Raw genomic sequence first — 15,053 nt, forward strand, 5'->3', positions numbered from 1 at the left:
TTGGCACAGGAAGGAGGCCTTCCACCCTCCAAACAAGAGCAGGCTCCAAGGGCACTACTGATGTGAGACTTTGGGCTCATTCCCCTCCCACAACTTCACTTACTTCTCTCCTTAGCTTAGCTGTCAAGAACCAATTACACAGACCATTACCATGTCTGGAACATTCTGAGCAACCACTTACATTTAGCCTGCCCTGTTTAGTGTTCTAAGAGACAGTATCTTGGCAGTGCTGGTGGGAATTTGAAAGTAAAACAACAAATCCAAACCAAACAAAACCAGCAAACCAACAACAAACTCCGAAAGCCAAAACAACCCAGAGAAGACAAAGGAAGTTGAAGTCAGACTGGTTCTTAGAGAAGAACTGAAAAGTTGAAGTTGAGCGTGAGATTTTTAAAATGAGTTATTAAAAAGTAAAATCTGTAATGAGCAGGCGTAGCAAGAAATGAAACCAACATCTCAAGAGCCACACAGCACGGCCTACCCCGGGCAAGCCTCCCCCAGAGCTCATGTTCTCCTAAGAAAAGGCAGACCTGCAGCAGCTGTGTTGCAGTGGCTCGCTGCTCCGGGCTCTTCACAAGACACTGCTTCACAAAGTCTGTAAAATTGTCCGACCAGAGCTCTGGTTTCCGGAATGTTGGAGGCGGATTGGTAGGAATCATGAAAATTGCCTGAAAGCAGAATATTCCAGATTTCCACAACAAAGCTTAAAACCAACAATTCAATATAAATACACGCAAATACACGCTGGTACTAAAGAAGAGTGGACTTTTCAAGGTGCTGCCTGTGAGGAGTTTGTGACAGTATTACACACAAATCTGCTCACAGGGATCAAGTAGCAAGAAAACAGACTTTTCTCACTAGGTGCTCACACCTGGCTGAGCCATTATGTGCCCCAAAAACTGTGAATTTGACATTTTAAGTCTTTAAAATTTGTGCTTGCATTTAAAAAAAAAAAAATCCACTCTGGATAATCCAGCTGAAAATATGTTTCTTCACATCCAACACAGAGCTATGTCTTAACAGACGACGACTGTGATTTTTTTTATTCCCATGCAGATTCTTCTTGACAAAGACCTGTTTTTCATTTAATCAACAGGACAAAGAACTGACAGGAAACAACTTGTCCTATACATTAAAAGCAAGATTGCATGCTGATCTGTGATCCAGCCAGCTATGATAGCAAACCTTTTCCACAGAGCAAGACATTTAAGGCCACAGTCCTTACCCTCATGGGATGAATATCTGCATATGGTGGCTTTCCTTCAGCCATTTCTATTGCAGTGATTCCCAGGGACCAGATGTCTGCAACACAATTATATCCAATTTCCTGAATCACTTCTGGAGCCATCCAGAATGGGGTCCCTATGACTGTGTTCCGCTTTGCCATGGTGTCCTGAGGAGAGAAGCATAAAGATCCAGACAACGGCAACTGTATTAGCCAAAAACAGTCATTAATGAATTATGCTGCATGCATGCAGATTATTAGACTCAACAAGACTAGAATATGGAATGCTGCAAAGAAGAATTAAAATGTGCTCACAGAACTCAAAAGTATCCTAAAAAAAGCAGCAAATGCTATTGCAAACCATTATTTAGTTGTAACAGCTTCCACAGAGGAAGATTTGCTCTAATCTGCTGCTGGTTTAGCATCTCATGTTGATGCAAAGTGCTAAAAATCAGCTACGAATAATTTCTCAATCTCCACAATCCCATCACACTCACGCACAGGTTAAAAAGATAAACTGAAATGTACAAAACCACCCTGCTTTTACTTACTGTAAGCTGTCCTGCCACACCAAAATCAGCAAGTTTAGCATGTCCCTCTGTATTTAGCAATATATTTCCAGCTTTGATGTCCCTGTGTATTTTCCTCATAAAATGCAGGTACTCGAGTCCTTTCAGTGTTGACTGCACTATTGTAGCAATTTCTTCCTCTGTGAGCTGAAGAAGAGAAGAGTTACTGCCAACATATCAGTGGCTGAGACACAGCACTTTTGTGCTTTGGTCTGTATTTTACTGAGATTCACTAATTGCCACTTAATTGCCCTCACTAAAGGTTGCCATACCAATGGGAAATGAGTGACTTACAGCATTATGTAGCATAATTAGATCACAAACAGCATACATATAAACACCCACAATATTTCACATACCATAGTCCTCTCTCGGCTAGAAATTCTTATCCTGCAATAACCAAAGCAAGGCAAAGTAGGGTCTTACTTGGAATCAGTCTGGGTTTTCAGGAAAGCCAACACCCCAAAACCTTCTCCACCAATTAAACTATCCAGGTAATCAAAATGCAATGTAATCAGCTTTCTCATTTTCAGAGGAACAAAGCACCTGTCTCTCAAGTTATGGCCAATGGTTGTGTCAGGCACTGAACACCGAGAATTATGCCCTAACTACTCAGCTTCCTTGAGCTGTTGGACACCCATGCTCCCATCCATACACCCAAAGGAGAAAGGACGTACAGTTTTATTTCGTAACCGAATAATGTCAGACACAGATCCAGCACCACAGTATTCCATGACTATCCACAGGTCTGTGTTCTTAAAATAGCTGCCATAGTATTTCACCACGTGAGGACTAGGAAAAAAGAAGGAAAAAACAAAGGGTCAAACACCAGTAACCAGCATCACTGAAAAGGCACAATACACTGCAGAGACCCTAAGTATGTTTTAGAAACTCAGTGTTGAAGCGCCACTGAAACCGTGACCAAAAGTATTCCAGAACACCCTGAATTCTGCACAGGGCTTCCACAGTCCTGCCAAGCCTGTTCCCACAGCAGGGCTCATATGACCTGCCAGTAAGTCACTCCAGGGAGCTAAACTGTCCGACAAATCCCATGGAAACAAGGAGCGATTAGCCTTCAGTCTGGTTCAGCTCCCTGAACCAGGTTACAACAGGGTCAGTGCTGGGGCAGGACAAGGGAATAGGAAACAGGCCACAGGAATCCCTGGTAAAGCTGCTGCAGAGCATTTGCAACTAAAGGGAAACACTAAATAAAGTCCACGATTTGCTGGAAAATAGCTATCACACTCATTAAGATGAATGTTCTCCCACTACCACATGAACCTACTTGTCTCTACCGTTTAGTCCTGGATATACTTTAGGATCTCACTACAACCTAGGACTCTCTAAGTCAGCTATCTAGCTGCCCAAAAAGCAAACAACCTAGTTAAGTTACACTGGTGAGAAAAACCACGTGTCCTCTGGAAGGGGTAAAGCAGAAACTAACAGGAAGACTGTCCCTGATTTGATGGGAATGGAGCTAAGGAAGAAAACCATGTTTAATCTATTCTCTGCTGAACATCTTCTAATGAAAAACTCTAAAACTAGCAAGGCAGTCACACTGCACAGTGCCCCTTAATGCTTGCACAGAAAGTGTGATGCTCCAGGGATTCACTCCCTCTGCTGTTCACAACTGTAAGGTCTCACTTCAGGCCTTACAATACTAACACTTAATTTTAGAGACACCTAGCAATGCCTTTCAAGTTACAGTAAGATTTACAGTTACAGTAAGATTTTTCAGGAACAATTTCTTTTCAAGGTACACTCTGCTGCCTGCCCCTAAGTCATCTTCATTTAAATACAGTGAGAGTGGAATGCAAGAGAGTAAGTGACTGGGACTACAGCTGCTCATGTAATTTATTTCAAATGGCTTTCCCTGCAGGAATTCCTTCAAAGTAGTGTTTCCTAAGGCCAGATTCATAATACCAGAAGAAATGAGTGTATTTTAAACCTTCAGCCTTGGATACACTTTGTGGGTAGGTCTTTCCTACACACAAGCTCTTCACTGCCTAAGTCACTGCAGCATCTTTTCCCATAAAAACATGCAGAGAGGGGGACAACCATCAGCCCACAGAGCTGCCAGCAGGTCATTCTGGGGATGCTCAGACCAGCAGACAGCTTGTACTGCAGCAGAGCCTGCACAGGCAGAACAGGACCAGGAAGGACAGTCCTGCCACCCGAGCAGGTGACAGCACGGAGGTTGTGCACATGCAAGAGCAGTCATGCGTTAGTGGCTCTCATCCACGTGCCCTTTAAAAAAGAAACAAAAAAACCTCCTTCTAACAGTTTTCTATGCCTTGCTGGGAAGCCACCACCCCTGTGGACACGGGAGCTGCTGCTCAGCACACAATCAAGTTACCACTGTTCAAGAAGCCCGGGCAGAACGGCAGCGGCTGCTCACACGCTTGGCTCTCAGCTGGCAGCAAGTGCAGGGTTACTCCACTCAGCTCAGTGCTCTCTCTTGCTGCAAGCTACCTTTTGTTGTCTTACCTTTGCACTACCCAAATGGTCAGCTAACATGACTCAGTTGATAGGAGGTAACTTGATTGTACACGTCCGGCCTTTTAAAAAACATTTAAGGCAACATGATGGCTTTTATTTGATTAAATGCCAGGTCACAGGGGATACTTGTCCTTGCATCCCAATAAAGGGTTTTGCAGCACACACTTACCTATCACATTGCTGCATTATGGATATTTCCTTTATGATCTCTTGCAGGTCAGATTCCACAGGAACTTGTTTAATTGCAACAACTTGACCCGTTTCTTTATGGATGGCTTTGAACACACTGCCATAAGAACTAGAAAACAAAATATCAAACACTGAATATAGCAACATTAAAAATGCAAATGTTATGGCTTTGTTTTTTGCGAGTGTAACCATCACGTAAAACATGAACTATAATTTTATTAAAAATATTTTGCATTTTAATGTAAATAATCAGCCCACTAACTTCTAAGCACTGTAATACAAATAAGTCACCACGCTGAGGCAGTAAGGAAAGAGCACACCATCATTACACTGACCACAGCTTTGGAATGGCCTTTTGCACAAATTCAACAACTAAAATTCTCTTTTTCCAGCATAGAGTACAAGATGAGCATCAGTAAGAACTACAACTCTGTTCTGAGAGGTTTGCCTGCTCTTCTAAGATACTTTCATTCTTATTTCCAGCTTCTTTACTTACAGCAGCCAGGCAGATTTACAACTCAGTCTTTTCCAATGAACTGCTTAAGGCAGTGAACATGTCACTCCTGGAGTGTTCCCATGCTGCTCTGCCTCACCAAATGGCACAGTGTCACTGAAGTTCACTTCCACCAGGCAGATCTTCCACAGGAGGTACCAGGGATGAACTACAAAACCTCTTGAGTTCCCACAGAGCTCTACCAACTCCAGGCTGGCATTTTTCAACAACTTTCAGCTCCCTACTGCTGACCCATAACCTGCTATTTGGGTTAAGATATCACACTCTGGGGAAACAAATGTTTTATTCTGTTACTAACCAAACACTGCCACTATGTTAGTACATATCTTTCAGAAGTAGAACCATGACAATAGTGAAACATCAGAGTCCACTGAACACACCCCTGTTAGACAGATGTGTTCTCAGAGAAATGTACATTGGGCCAATGTACATTGGAACACAACACATACCCTTCTCCAAGCTTCTCCAGGACATCAAATACTTCTTCAGGTTGTTTGGTTAAACTGTCTTCATCTAACTTCTTCAGCTGCCTGCATGGTTAAGAAGAGAGAAATTACTACATTTAATTTCATGGCAGTTTTGGCTCTGCTGAAACAGAAGAGTAAATAGCACCACTTAAACACACAAAAGGTTTGGCATGAAGTAAATTGATTATGAAGTAACTTTACTTCACCTGACAAGATGACTGAATATTACCAGCATCCAATAGCAAAAAAAGGCTGGGAATTACAAAGAACAGAATGTAATCAGGCACACAGATCTACAGCTCCTCTTGGCAGAAATGAATTTCAGGCTCTCTGTGCTGGTGGTCACAACTCAGCATAGCAGAGTCTTGAAGCCATTGAACATACCTGCTAAATTTCAACATCTGGACTGGAAGCATACCTACTGAGGCCATAAAAAAGGGAACATCATCTTCCCTGATGCCTAGAGTACATGTGGAATACATTTGTTGGGACGCAGGAGGCAATACTGATCTCACCTGCACATTTTTAACATCAAAACTTCAGATCTTAACTTCATGGGCCTGGACGTATACTAGGAAAATTCTATCGTGAAAAAGGAAACTGTATCTGACTCTCAGGATCTTAATTCCATCCCTGTTAAATGTATTGCTAGTAAGAGTCAGCTGAAATAATTTCTAAGGAATAAAAACCTGCCATGTGCTGTGATTCTCCACGTGCCCCCCCCCTTCCTCCAGTACAGCTTTTAGGGAGATCCCGTACACAAAGTAACAAGCAGATCAATCATATTTGTTTGAGTCTACACTGGAGAGCTGTTCACCAAGCCTCCTGAAACAGCTAAGGACTACATAACAAAAAGGTCTGAAAACAGTATTTTATTGTCAGCGGTAAGAGTATCCAACAGTCCACAAACAAGCGCTCTTTCATTTTCACATCAACTAAAAAAAAAATCTGAAACAACAATAAACAAAAACCAGCCAACAAAAAATCCCTCCATACTCCCCAAACCAGCTCACACAAGTTTTTTAAACACAGAAACTTAAGAATCTCAGTACTTTTAGCGCTCACTAGTGTTTAAAGTAAAACACACGTGGTTGCCTGCAACTGCAAGTTACTCCTGAAAGCTCTTACAGCTGCTGCTACAGATCAGGACTCCAGTCACAGGAATACTAATTTTTATACTAAATATGTAACTTTTTTCCCCCCAATTTCTTCAGAAACAGAGTGAAAAACCATTCACTGATCCCTGGCTATTATGTTTATGTACAAAAGCCACACGGGAGGAGCAGCTCGTGCATGGAGCACATACAATGGCTTCCTGAAGCAGAGGAAACATTATATAGAAGCAGACTCAGGAAGTGGTGAAATACTGAAAGTAGCTGCTAGCTTCCCTGCTCACATAAGCATTAAAAAGAATTTACGTGTCCTTGTGAAAACAGAGGGGGAAGAAGGTGTGGGAAAAGGAGAAAAAAAAGTAATACATGCACCAGAAACCACATAAGCCCCCATTTCTAAGGAGCCCAAAAAGTGGCGACGCAAGAGGCAGACACTTCTTGTTGAAGTTGAGGCCTAAATTCTACTAGGATAAAAGGAAAAAAAAAGGCTTTTCATACACCTAAACATAATAACCAGACAACTACTGTACTTGCAACAAACAGCCTACTTTCTACTATAGCCCAGGAGCCCAATTACTTTGAACTTGTCCTGTTCCATCGAGTGCACCCGCTGCTGTCTGACACACTCTGCCGTTCTGGATGTTTATACCACACAGATTAACAGCAACACAAACCCAATCTCACCTTTGTTGTTATTCAGATCTAATCGTAATCACCTGCCCCGTAAACACCGGCATAAGCAATTATAGAATAAAACCAAGCTTTTTTTTTTTTTTCTTTTTTTTTAAACAGCATATACATCACTGTTGAACCAAACGGGCCAATGTCACTGGGGACCAGCGCCAGCAGCTTCCTTTGTTCGCTGCCGAAGCATTCCCTGGGCCCCAGCTGCGAACCACTGATAGCATTCTGACACTGACACTTCATTCAAGCTGCCGCCAGCCTCCAGCTCTGCCCCGCAGCCCCGGCTCGGCCTGGCAGCCCGAGATAGGGGAGTCCCGGCTTCGTGCGGTGTCCGAGGGTCCGGGCTCGGTGTGCCCGGTGTGCCCGGGCCCGGCGGGAAGGCGGCAGTGCCAGGGCTGGGCACGGCGCCCGGACACAGCACCGGGGGGACAGACCCCCACAAAACTGGGAGAGACACGACGGGAGAACAAGTGACCGGAGCTTTGTCAAACCACTGGCACGGGCCAGAACACCTCGTACAGCCGCGGTACCCGGTGGGAGCTCCCGCAGTGGCACAGGCTCCCCCAGTGCTCCAGTTTAAGCCGTTTTCCCCCACCTGAGCGCGGTGCTGTCCCAGCAGGGACCTGCGGGCGCTGCCCGGTGCCAGGCGACTGCCGCCTACGGCTCCGCGGCTCCGGGCAGCGGCAGCGCCCCGGAGGACGGAGGGGGCCGGAGCTCGGCGCGCCCACGGCCGGGCTCTCGGCCCCGCGCCGGCAGCAGGGCGGGTGATACGAGCCGGAGCATCCCCGGTCCCGGCAGGAACACACCCCGCGCTTACCGGCGCGGGTTCCGCAGCTGCACCGTCTCCATGGCGGTCTGTTGGCGAGCCGGGTCGGTCCCTCACTGCTCCATGGCACTCCGCTCCGCCGCCGCTTCCGCCCGCCGCCGGATGCCAGCGGGGAGCGCCCGCCCCGGCTCCGAAAGGAGGGGCGCGGCTTCCCGGGCGCGGCGGCAGCGGCGCGATGGCCGCGTCCCCCGGTGCGCTGCGGCGGGCCGGCAACGAGGAGTTCCGCCGCGGGCAGTACGGCCCGGCCGCCGAGCTCTACTCCCGGGCGCTGGCGCAGCTGGAAGCCGCAGGTAGGGCACGACCCGGGGCGGGCGAGCGAGCGAGCGAGCGGGCGGCGGGATCCCTCTGAATCGCGGCTGAATCGCGGCTTGTCCCGCTTGTGGCCCGCGCAGGGGATGCCACCGCCGAGGAGCGCAGCGTGCTGCTGGCCAACCGCGCCGCCTGCCACCTCAAGGACGGCGCCTGCAGCCTCTGCGTGGCCGACTGCACCAGGTGAGCGGCGGCGGGGCTGGGGGCACCCGGCGGGGCCGGAGGGAGCGCTCACCGGCTTCCTCCAGCTCGGCTGGGGCGGGCGAAGGGGCGGCGGCTGCCCCGGAGCCGCGGGACTGACGGCGCTCCCTCCCCTCTGCCGCAGCGCCCTCGAGCTGGTCCCGTTCGGGATCAAGCCCCTCCTGCGGCGGGCAGCGGCGTACGAGGCTCTGGAGAGGTACTCGCTGGCCTATGTGGACTACAAGACCGTGCTGCAGGTGGACTGCTCCGTCCAGGCGGCACACGATGGAGTCAACAGGTAAAGCCGCCCGGTTAGGGCTCGGGAATAGGGCTGCTGGGTGCTGCTGCTGCTGCGAGCCGTGCTCATGCCGGCAGGAGCAAGCTGTGTCCCAGGCACACGAGTGAAGCAAGGCCTGGCCGTGTTCCCTTTGCCTGCTAGTGCCTATAGCTCCTTTCAAGATGCTGATCGAGGGCTGGGAATGATTTCTGTGAGACTGTTTCTGCTTTGCTTAGTGTCTGGTTTAAAGGAAAAAATGAGCTAAAGTTCAGTACACTGTCCTTTAAGTCTCCCTATGTTTAGTGTGTTTACAGGCTGCTGTAGTCCTGTTTTCTTCCTGTTGCTGTCTCCTTCGCTTCATGGCTTGCCAGACCAAGGAGTGAAATGCATGTCTCTTGCTCACCTGAGCAGTGACAGCCCCAGCCCTTGTCCTATGTTATTTTTAGCCCTGCTGGCGTGAAGATAATCTCTTCATAAATGTCCTGTAGAAGGAACCCACTGAGATGTATGTAAAGAAATTAGCAGACAGAGAGATGTTGTTCTTAATACACAAGCCAGGTTAAAAGTGACCCTGCTGGCTACTGCGTGGTCCATCCAGCCGACAGCCAGCATGACTGGGAGCTGTCTCTTGCAGGATGACTAAAGCCCTGCTGGAGAAGGATGGCGTGAACTGGCGTCAGAAGCTCCCGCCAATCCCCAGAGTGCCCGTTTCTGCCCAGACGAGGTGGAGCATTCCTTCTGCCCAGGCCCCTGGGGCAAGCACTGCTCCTGCCACTGCACCACAGGGAGAAGGAGGTGGGAACATGCCCTTGGGCTGGGCAGAGAGCCCTGTAGCTCCTAAGGGTGGTGAACAAGACAGCTGCCACACCTGCTTGGTGTGTCTGCAGCTGGGGCTGAGGCCTGAAAAAACCCAGGCCTGGTTCTGCCACAGCCTTTTTGGTTGATTCTGGTTCTTTTGATCCCTCTGGTATGGGGATATTTGTTTTCTGTGAGGCTGTGATATTGTTGGTGGTTTTATAGAGTTCTGTGTTCTTTCCCACCATTTCCAGACCAGACTGCCGCTGGCATGGAGAGAGCTCGAATGCTGAAGGAAGAAGGAAATGAACTTGTAAAGAAAGGAAACCATAGAAAAGCAGTTGAGAAGTACAGTGAGAGTTTAAAGCTCAACAAGGAATGTGCAACTTACACCAACAGGTACTGTTCAGCTCTTTGCCTAGGTACTTCTTGGCCCTGTATAAAAGCTACCATGGTACTTCCTGGCAGAACTGTTTAATGTTTGCTCCCAAACTAATGAATAAAACAAAACCGCCCCCTCAGGTTCACTCCAAGTGCCTCCCCTGTAGTAGAACTTTCTTTGATCAGGTGCTACAGAACTCCTTGGAGACACTTCTCTGGGCTGCTAAGGGACTTCTCCCTTGACTGCTTTGTCTACCAGGACTGGGGTTGTGAGTAGTCTCTGCTGCCCTACAGACCACAAACTGCAGACTGCTGTTCGACACTTGTCGTAGTTCTAAGGCAGTTGCAGCAAGCAGAGGCAGGAACCTGCATCCTCAAATGCAAGTGCAGCTTCTTTAGCTTTAGAGCAGGTTGCTCTAAACATCTTCCTTTTTGTTCCTTTAAACTGAAAAACCATTTCTTTTTTTTCCCCTCCCTGTAAATGAAACAAACTTGAGCTCAAGAACAGCACATGAGGATGGTTTTGGAGTCCAGCTTTGTGCTGCACTGACAGCTGCTCTCTGTGTTGCAGCAGTCGATGCTACTTTCAGCCAAAGGTCTCTAAGCAGGTGTCTGTGTTGCAGAGCTCTCTGTTACCTGACCCTGAAGCAATACAAGGAAGCAGCACAGGACTGCACCGAAGCTCTGAAGTTAGATCCTAAGAACGTTAAGGCACTCTACAGGCGTGCTCAAGCACTTAAAGAACTGAAGGTAAGTCAGGAGTTTTAGGCTTTAGGCTAGAACTAGATGGCTGTTGATGCATGATCAGAGCTAGAGATGGCCTTTAAGGCTTGTTTCTGTGCTAGATAACATCTGCCATCAGATAGCTGAGACCTTTAAAGACTTAAGAATCAAAGACATCACACTTTACTGTTTGAATCTCATGAGTTTGTCAGCATCAGATGCTGACAGCAAGTGTTTGTTCACAGAATCACAGAATATGCTGAATTGGAAAGGGCCCACAGGATCCTCGAGTCCAGCTCCTCACCCTGCACAGCACCATCCCCAGCAATGGCACCCTGTGCCCGAGAGTGTTGTCCAAACACTTCTTGAACTCTGTCAAGCTTGGAGCTGTGACCACTTCCCTGGGGAGCCTGTTCCACTGTCCAGCCACCTTCAGGGTGAAGAACCTTCTCCTAATACCCAACCCAAACTTCCCCTGACACAACTTCAGGCCGTTCCCACAGATCCTGTCCTTGATTACCAGAGAGACCAGTGTTGTGTTGAACTTTATCTTTTTGTCTCATGAGAGATTCTGGAGTCAGTACTGGCATACATACTGCATTGGTGTTGGACTCAGAACCTGCTTGAGTGATGAAATTGTGTTCTCAGCCCTAGTTTAAGCATGTTTTACAACAGCTACATCAATGCCCGTGCTTGAGCAGTTACAGAGAGGGAGTTACAGGCTTAATTGTGTTGTCTTTGCCTCTGTTGCTGGGTAGTAGTTCTGCCTTAGACTGCCTTTTTAATGCACTAACCATTAAAAAATACTCTCTTTCTAGGATTACAAATCAAGTATTGCTGACATCAAGAGCTTGTTGAAAACTGAACCAAAGAACACAGCCGCACTGAGATTACTGCAAGAACTGAACAGAGCCTAGGGTAACCAAGCAACAAGGAAAGCTTTCTCCCTTCTGATGTTGTTACAGGGACCAGTCAACGCAGGATTGGTGTTGAAGTCTTGTCTTCCAGTGCTGCTGAGATCTAAGAGGTTCTGTACCAGCACAATGAATGTTAAGACATAATCTGTATCAAACTCTAGTAAGCTGGCTCTATGATCATGCATAGTTTTAATGCCCCTCCCCAAGAGGCATTTAGGTTAATTTTCCTGGTTGAAGTCAACTTGCCTCTAACTATTGGCCTCAGGGACTCATTACATGTTGGCTAAGATGCACAGGAAGTGGCTGTTCCTGTCTGAAGTGCTACAAACAGAGGGGTTTCAGTCCTTACTCAGGTGACAGTTTTGCTGCGTTTGTGCTGCTATTACTGAAAGAAAGTTGCTGCAGGAACTGCTGTAGTTGCCAGAGCACCACGTACCTTTTCTTACAACAGGGGCACAGTTACTTGCACAGGGCCAACCTTGTTCCCTCTCCCCCTTGATGCCTGCTGGCCCTCAGCTGGGTTCTGCTGCTTAGTGTGGCTGGGCAGACGTTTACGGTAGCAGCTTTCTTTAATTATTCTGCACATTTAAGAAAACAGCAGCAAGTTAGGCCTGCCTTGTTACACTGTGCACTATTCTTTCAGATTCTGGGTGCTTGGGAATTTTGCAATGGTTTTTTTGTCTTGTTTTTTTTAAAAAAAAACCACTTTAGCTCCTCTGTGCCTTTTGGAGCAGTTGCTATGGGGTGTTACAGGGAAGAAAATATGCTGTAACACCCCAGCTGAGGTCTGGCTTACTACTTCAATGCATGTGTAAACTTCTCCTGATCTGATATTGATGGCACTGATTTTAAATGGTAGATAAAGAGATACTTGGAGTTACTTTGTGAACTGTTAAAACCTGTTCTCATTAAAGCCATGTTTATTTTCACTCTAGAACTGTGTTTTTTGTGATGGATGGAATAAGGGAACTGAAACACTTGCTTAACCACTTCATACTCTCCCCTCTTTTTGTCAGAGGACTTCAAGCACTATACACTGCCTTGCTCTTTCAGACAGTGACCTCAGCTCATAGTGGCCATTAAATTTAGAGTTCAGAGTCCCTACAGCTCCAGGGACACTGGGGCTGGGAAAGGCACGCTAAGGAGAGCGGAGCACTGCATCAGGGTTTCCAACCATTGCTCAGCCTTGCACTCTGCCTCAGCTGGTAAGATGCTGGGCCATGCTAGACCTGATCCAACTCATAATACAGACCAGGAGACAGAAGCTAGCCCTTGGTCAAGGTTCAAAAATCTTCCTTTCCCACCTTGCCTCTCCCAGCAGTGTTTCAGGCAGGTACCCCGCTGAATTGAATTTAGAGAGCAATCCCTCTAATGCCGTTTAAGACAAAGACTTCTTACCTTAGCCTGACACTAAACAGCTTTTTGTAGGTCCCAGGGCTGTACTCCATCAGCTGTAACGGGCCAGGGCTTGAAACAAGTCCTCCCCGAGGGGCACAAATTGCTCCATCCACTCTACTCCCACTTCTGAGCATGACAGCTCCACTGATCCCATAGCCAGCACTTACCCAAGCTCTTAGCAGGTGTGATGGATTTCAGGGTGGGGAAGCACACAGCACCATACAGATAAGCAGAGAAAGGTCACAGAATCCAGGAAAAGGACTGGCTTCACTTGACTAAGAGCTATCCTTTTGGCAGCCCTGCTGTTACCTGAGTGGCAGATAACCTGCACTGTTCAACAGCAGCTCCTCAGAGCACCCCTAACCAGCAGCAGTCACCATCTCCTTCCCCTCGAAACAGCAGTTTTGTTTGTGCCCGATACCAAAGATTTTCCCCAGCAACAGCACCAGGTAGACAGAGGTCATGCACAGCAACAAGACACTATTGCAAGCTCAGGGTCACTTCTGCTCCTGTCTCCCCTTCTGCTCCTGCTGAGGTGCTGCTGTCCATGCAGGACAATTCCCAGGTGGGCAAAGGTAGTGCTGGCCACAGGGCAACAGAGAGGGTTTGTCACAGGGACACACCTTCATCAGCCCCGTTCAGAAACAACGGCAGCTGTTCCAGGCTGGGGACTCCAGACTCATTTGCAGTGCTGCCTCAACTCCCTAAAGCCTCAGACTTCACCAAGGGACTTCTGCCAGGGAGCTACTCTGAATTATTTCTAGTATCATCAGGGATCCAAGTGCCAACTTCACCTTTTCTGATTAACATTTTAGAACTTGTCCTTGTTCACATCCTCTCTTAGGCTATTCTGCTGTCCCTGTGTTCCTGGGCACCACTTTGCATTCCCTCTGGCTTTACAGGGGACTCACCAGCCCAGCCACCTGGCACTGTAGGTGGTGTCAGGCACACCTGAACTGCCCTGTTACACCTGAAAAAAGGCTGCAGCCAAGCTAACCAACAGCAGAATGAAGTTTACCTGTACAGCCCCATTCCAGCTCCTTGTGTGCATTACACTCATGCAAACAAATACATGTTCTTCCTCTAGAGACCAAGCAGAAAAGCTTCCAGCCTGTGACACTTTAGAGAAATAACAAATGAAGGTCCTGTATATTAAGTGAATTAAAGTCCTTTATAAGCATCTCACTGAGATGATATCTAAACAATGAACAGCTCAGGCTGAGGCATCCACTAAGAGGAAAAGAAGTATTTAAGGAGGTCAGAGGAAGAACTGGTGAAATGAAGGTGAGGAAAAGGAATGATGAAAAGCCCCAGTGAAGAGTCCCAGCAGAGCAGAGCAGACACCATGCAGGAGCAAATGTGTAAGTGGTTCTATTAAAATGCTGGAAGGAAAAGAAGAGGTAGGAGGGGTGACTCAGCAGGGAGCTGAAGCAAGAGTATGATACAGCACAGAAGGAAGATTGAGACAGCAACACCAGCACAAACTGCACAGAAGAGGGTGGGTGGTGCTGGCAGAGGTGTGCTCCTGCCAGCTCGGGGAAGGAGTCAAGTGAGGTCAGTGCTTCACCAGCCTCAAGTACCAAGGAGTCTCTTCCTTTCCTAACTAGGAAGGGCAGAGGATTAAGGCCAGGGTGATGACAGCAACAGAGAGCAGAGCCCAGCAAGAACAGGTCCCAGCTCCTCCTGCGAGCAGGGAGTGTCCCTGTGGAACACAATGCGGTCATGATTGTTTGCTAGGGCTCTTTAGTGACTCCTTGAGACCTCTGGTCAGGGACACGCATTGGAAACACAGCTTTTGATGTACAGCTACTCCACAATACCTCAAAAACTTGCTCTTGTGCAACACAAACACAGACACATCCTCTGGTGACCAGCAGGAGACACTCGAGGCCAGTACTGCAGGTGAACAAGGTTCATTACAAAAGGAGAACAGGAATCCATCCTGTTTTGCTTAAATCCATCCTCCTAGGGAATCAGAAAGGATTAGA

At 47.6% G+C, this 15,053-nt stretch overlaps 2 protein-coding genes across 3 annotated transcripts in view; one reads left to right on the forward strand and one right to left on the reverse strand.

Moving 5' to 3' along the window:
• The window catches only part of STK4 (serine/threonine kinase 4), a 46,506-nt gene extending 38,317 nt beyond the window's left edge, over nucleotides 1–8,189 (reverse strand). For both annotated transcript variants that reach the window (XM_032126816.1, XM_032126817.1), the window contains exons 1-7: nucleotides 8,077–8,189; nucleotides 5,446–5,526; nucleotides 4,463–4,591; nucleotides 2,472–2,586; nucleotides 1,777–1,941; nucleotides 1,226–1,393; nucleotides 531–668 (exon numbers count right to left, since the gene is read on the reverse strand). In XM_032126816.1, the coding sequence (XP_031982707.1) occupies nucleotides 531–668; nucleotides 1,226–1,393; nucleotides 1,777–1,941; nucleotides 2,472–2,586; nucleotides 4,463–4,591; nucleotides 5,446–5,526; nucleotides 8,077–8,108 (828 nt within the window). In that variant the 5' untranslated portion in view covers nucleotides 8,109–8,189. The remainder of the gene's footprint in view (nucleotides 1–530; nucleotides 669–1,225; nucleotides 1,394–1,776; nucleotides 1,942–2,471; nucleotides 2,587–4,462; nucleotides 4,592–5,445; nucleotides 5,527–8,076) is intronic.
• A 37-nt stretch (nucleotides 8,190–8,226) lies between these two features.
• TOMM34 (translocase of outer mitochondrial membrane 34) lies at nucleotides 8,227–12,601 on the forward strand. Its single transcript, XM_032126818.1, has 7 exons — nucleotides 8,227–8,375; nucleotides 8,478–8,577; nucleotides 8,720–8,872; nucleotides 9,486–9,646; nucleotides 9,901–10,045; nucleotides 10,651–10,777; nucleotides 11,569–12,601. The coding sequence occupies exons 1-7, from the start codon at nucleotides 8,261–8,263 to the stop codon at nucleotides 11,665–11,667; spliced, it is 900 nt and encodes a 299-aa protein (XP_031982709.1). The 5' UTR covers nucleotides 8,227–8,260; the 3' UTR covers nucleotides 11,668–12,601.
• The last annotated feature ends 2,452 nt before the right edge of the window (nucleotides 12,602–15,053 follow it).

Source organism: Corvus moneduloides, chromosome 17 (genome assembly GCF_009650955.1).
Source record: "Corvus moneduloides isolate bCorMon1 chromosome 17, bCorMon1.pri, whole genome shotgun sequence".
Classification (NCBI taxonomy): Eukaryota; Metazoa; Chordata; class Aves; order Passeriformes; family Corvidae; genus Corvus; species Corvus moneduloides.

What these genes read in the sequence shown, in the direction of transcription:
- TOMM34 (XM_032126818.1), top strand. Translation starts at nt 8,261, where the DNA reads ATGGCCGCGTCCCCCGGTGCGCTGCGGCGGGCCGGCAACGAGGAGTTC. An exon ending in GCACACGATGGAGTCAACAG is followed by an intron (nt 8,873 to 9,485) that starts GTAAAGCCGCCC and finishes TGTCTCTTGCAG; the next exon opens with GATGACTAAAGCCCTGCTGG. An exon ending in TGTGCAACTTACACCAACAG is followed by an intron (nt 10,046 to 10,650) that starts GTACTGTTCAGC and finishes TCTGTGTTGCAG; the next exon opens with AGCTCTCTGTTACCTGACCC.